General features: G+C 31.5%; 1 protein-coding gene across 2 annotated transcripts; it reads right to left on the reverse strand.

Moving 5' to 3' along the window:
* Positions 1 to 1,113: 1,113 nt before the first annotated feature.
* Positions 1,114 to 1,912, reverse strand: LOC114375755 (ubiquitin domain-containing protein 7SL RNA2-like). Of its 2 annotated transcripts, XM_028333609.1 has the most exons (2): positions 1,580 to 1,912; positions 1,114 to 1,384 (listed from the first exon to the last, which is right to left on the reverse strand). In XM_028333609.1, the coding sequence occupies exons 1-2, from the start codon at positions 1,910 to 1,912 to the stop codon at positions 1,127 to 1,129; spliced, it is 591 nt and encodes a 196-aa protein (XP_028189410.1). In that variant the 3' UTR covers positions 1,114 to 1,126. The 2 variants fall into 2 exon arrangements, with proteins under 2 accessions (XP_028189410.1, XP_028189409.1); XM_028333608.1 differs by having other exon boundaries at positions 1,114 to 1,912.
* Between the last annotated feature and the right edge of the window lie 2,625 nt (positions 1,913 to 4,537).

Below are 4,537 nucleotides of genomic sequence, written 5' to 3' on the forward strand. Positions count from 1 at the left end.
ATTAACCTTATATCTAATAAATCAAATCATGCCAATTTTTTAACATACATGACATAAAATCTCTAAACTTAGAAAATTTTATTGACACCACCACAATTTGAATGTCATTCTAGGCACCCATTTCAATCCTATCAAAAAACAATCTCTTCATGACAAATTAAACATAAAACAAAAAAGTAAAACTCTATTTTCAATTATGTATACATATTAATATATGTGGCAACATGAGGATTTGGCAGTGTTTGGTGATCAAGAAACAAGTTGTAAAGCGCATGTCATTCTCTCTCAATTACTTTTAAACACATCACTTTCAACTAATACGTTTCAGAGGCACACAATATATAACTAGTATTTCAAAAGCGTATAAATTTAGGAACTATGCATTTCAAATTAATGATGCAGTGTGTCTCGTAAATTAATCAATGAATCACCTGCTGCAATGATGGGGAGAGAGAAACGTGAGGAATCTGATAATAGAGTTACTTAAGGGACATCCATTCAGGGACTAACATGAATGACAGAATAATACACACTTTGGAAGATTATTTTTTAATTTACTTCCATCCAGAGACTAAAGTACAAGTCCTATATAAATTTAGGAACCCAAATGGGGATGATTTACTCGTGTGCATCACCGTGTATCCTTCCAAAAATTTTAATGAGCTTTTCCAAGTCCTTTGCTTCTGCCTTCATTCCAGAAGAATAAGAAAAGAAAAATTAAAACAATGCAATATCAAGCGGAGCTAATTAACATTCTGGTTTATTAAAATCAAACCGTTGTCCCAACAAAATTGTATGAAATCCAATATAATTATACATTGAAAGAAATAAATGAGAGGGAGAAAACATATCAGTAATTTATTAAAAATAGGTTTGATAACTAGCTATAAAAACAAACATTTTCTCACGCTAATGTTAATCCAATTACACTACCGGAAGGTTTTAAAACATAGTCCACGACCATGATTTGGACAACAATATCGAAATTTTTTACCGTCTATAATCGTAATTGGGACCCCATCTGTAGTAATTGTCCAAGATTTGTCAAGATATCAACAAATGCGATAAAACTCAATAAACCGCGATCAATATTCAAAACATTGATGTCTTGTCTACCCTATCCATTTCATGATCCACCAGTAACACTTCCATTGAATATTTCAATGGTATCACCCTGTGCAACATGGTGCCAACGGAAAGACCTATCATCATCCATAACATTTTGCTTGTAAATGAAGAAATACCCGTCTTGTGGCAAATGAAACTGAACCCTCTGGTGCAACTTCTGCAACTCCTTCCTCAGCTCCCCCACATTATCAGATGCATTCACTTCCACTGGAACCTTCTTCGTCCCGCTCTTAGGCAAAACCATCAGCTTTAGCCTCTTCAACCCTGGAGACGCCACCGTGGGCGACGGCCGGAAACCAACGTCAATCTCGCTGTTTTCCGAAACATCACAGTCTCGCAGCAATTGATGATCATGCAATTCTGCACCCGTTGAAGAAGCATGCAAGAGCAACCGGTTAACTGGCACTGCTAGGGTTTCCATCTCGTGAATCTTCTCCTTCAGCCTCAAAACGGTGTCGTTCACATCCACCTCAAGAGGGATGAGGTGCGTTTTGGACGTGATTTTCACGTTGAGTTGAATCTTGGTGTGCGCAGAAGTAATTAACTCCTTATTCTCCTCCTTTTCGGGGGTCACTTGGAGTTGAATGCATGTGTTATGAAGGATTTTGACCTTCCAAGGATCGTCATTGTCATGGAGAACTTGGCCATTGAGGATTAGGGTTTGCTTAGAGACCGGAATATTTTGATACTTTTGTACTTTCTCTTTGATTTCTAAGACAGTGTCAAAGTAACCTACTTCCATGGAGAATGACCTCCCTCTTTGAAGCTCAAAGATCACGTCCATGTTGTTGAGAATGTTAGCTAGCGTGTTTGAATTTGTATCTACACAATTCAAATCTGAATCACATAAATAACTTTTAATTACCATTGGTGCATTTTGATGTCAAAATTTAACCAAACATGGAATACAAATAGTGCACATTCAAAGTATCAGGAATAGATTCTTCTCAATAATTACGTCCGTTGTTGAGATTGAATAGTGCACATTGTGCCAATGAAGCCACTCAAATGCAAAGTATTAGGAACAGATTCTTTTCAGTAATCCTACATATGCGATTGACTGATTCAATTTTGTTACAGCTACTCAAATTTAAAATACTACCAAACTCTTTGCTGCAAATCATACTATTATTATTTCCATTAATTTCCTTTACTTTTAGCGGATGCATAGGATTGGGTGTTGCTTTCACCCGTGACTAGTTCTTTTTTTTCTTTTTTTGGCTATTTTTACATTTCTGTTTATCTTTATCTTTTTTCCCTCCTGTACCAAAAAAGCATTTTAATAAAAATATAGTTAACAAAAACTATTTATTATATTTACTATACAATATTTTATTATTTTCTACACAAAACCATGATTTTCAACATAGATTTCTCCAATCAATTAGTATTATTATTTATGAGTTTTCAAAATTATATTTAATGTTAATTTAATTATCATAAAAATTGATAACCTTGATCAAATATAATAAAATAAGATAAGATCATATGAGAGTAGGGTCAAAGTAAGATATCATAAGAGCACAAAATATTTTAATCTAAGAGAACGTTTGATGCATACGAGATAACAAATCAAATAATATTATTAAGTTAAAAAATATTATTATTTTATTTATGTAGTAAACTTAATATTTTTAAAATTATACATTATTATCCAAATTATACTATTTAAAATATATCTGAATAATAATTATTTAAATTTTAATATTTTAATCAATAATATACTTTAAAATTACATGTCAAAATTATTATAAATATATATAAGTAAATATGAGGTATTTCTAAATAGGTGAATAAAAAATGGGTCAATGAAGAAATAACTCTCTCTATATAGAATAAAGTATAAGTTACTAAAATTAAAACCACCAACACTCAATATATAGGACAAGGGTGGAAATAGTGTTTTTTTAGAAGGGGAATAGCTAGGTTAAACTTTATAAAAAAATGACTTTAACATGTTTAATTAAATTATTTAAGCTTATTTTTTTGTCTGACCTTCATGATAACTTGTATATCTATTTTGCAATAAAGTACTATCTAAAAAGGACTTAAGTTTAACGTTAAATAAACTTGACTATTTTTGTACGTTAACACGCTTACTGTTTAAAATTAAAATAAATATATAATTTTAATATATTATAAAAAAAATAATATGATAATTTTAATAAAGTTTTAATATTTATAGTTACTTAAATAGGTCTATTAGGCTTGAAAAGTTTTTTGAATGACATAAAAATTAAACTTTTTAAAAACTAAAGAGGCTTTTATGTGGAATAAGTGCAAAGAGAGAACAGAGAAATGAGTGATAACGGTGAAGAGAGGAGAGAAATGAAGGGGAGGAGTGCATCCTTGAGAGTTTTTTAGAAACTAGTAGTAAAACATGTGCATTACACAATTCTAAAAAATAAATAAAATTAAAAAAAATAACTCAAAAAATTGTTCAATCAACAAGTGATGACGACCCTTTTGTACAATACTATTGACTATTGATAGAGGGACTGCGGAGAGGGAAAGGGGTGAGGGACTTAGGGATAGATTTGTAGTTGTAGGTTCTTTTGTGTTTCTCTTAAAGCATGGAAGTAGCCTTAGCAGCAATGGTATGTGAATAACGGGCCTTGATCCAAACCATTGGGGTATTGCTATTTGCACTTCAATTTTGCTAATGGTATTACCCATGTGGGTGCACATTAGCCATATCCCAAAAATTCCCCTTGAGAAATTACACACCAAAATTGTGTTTTCATTGTGCAATTGGGGGTGAAAAAAATAACAATGGAAATACATTTTCATTGTACGAGTGTCCAATGGAATTATGTTTGCCTTGTTAATTTTTTTTCACCCCCAATTACACAACAGAAACATGATTCCGTTGTGCAATTTTCTTACATCCCAAATAACACAACAAAATCGTATTTTTGTTGTTAATTTTTTTCACCTCCAATTGTACGACGAAAACATAATTCCACTATGCAAATATTTTGCATCCCAGGTAACACAACAGAATCAAGATTTCATTATGTGATTTTACTTTCACCCCTACTATATAACAAAATCATAATTATGTTGTATTTATTTTTTATTTTTTAAATTTTTTTAAAAAGTGAACTTTAATATTTTATATTGTGATTTAACAACCATATTTATGACAGTCTGATAAGCCAACAATGTCTTTATAGAGCTCAATGTAATATTAACGTCTATTTTGTCAGTGCAATCTTGGTTATTGTTGATAATTGACTCACGAGAGAACAATATAAGATGGTAATAAATACAAGTGGTTTGAGGAAGCTCAATGCATTGTGTTGGATCTTTCATCATATTGGATTGAAGATGAAAGGAGTAATTGTTGTTGTGTGATGTGGTATCAACTTTTGAGGGGATATTGTTTGAATGTCCTAATGATACTAAA

Source organism: Glycine soja, chromosome 11 (assembly GCF_004193775.1).
Source record: "Glycine soja cultivar W05 chromosome 11, ASM419377v2, whole genome shotgun sequence".
Classification (NCBI taxonomy): domain Eukaryota; kingdom Viridiplantae; phylum Streptophyta; class Magnoliopsida; order Fabales; family Fabaceae; genus Glycine; species Glycine soja.

Coding starts and splice junctions, on each gene's coding strand:
- LOC114375755 (XM_028333608.1), bottom strand. CDS start 1,912: ATGGACGTGATCTTTGAGCTTCAAAGAGGGAGGTCATTCTCCATGGAA.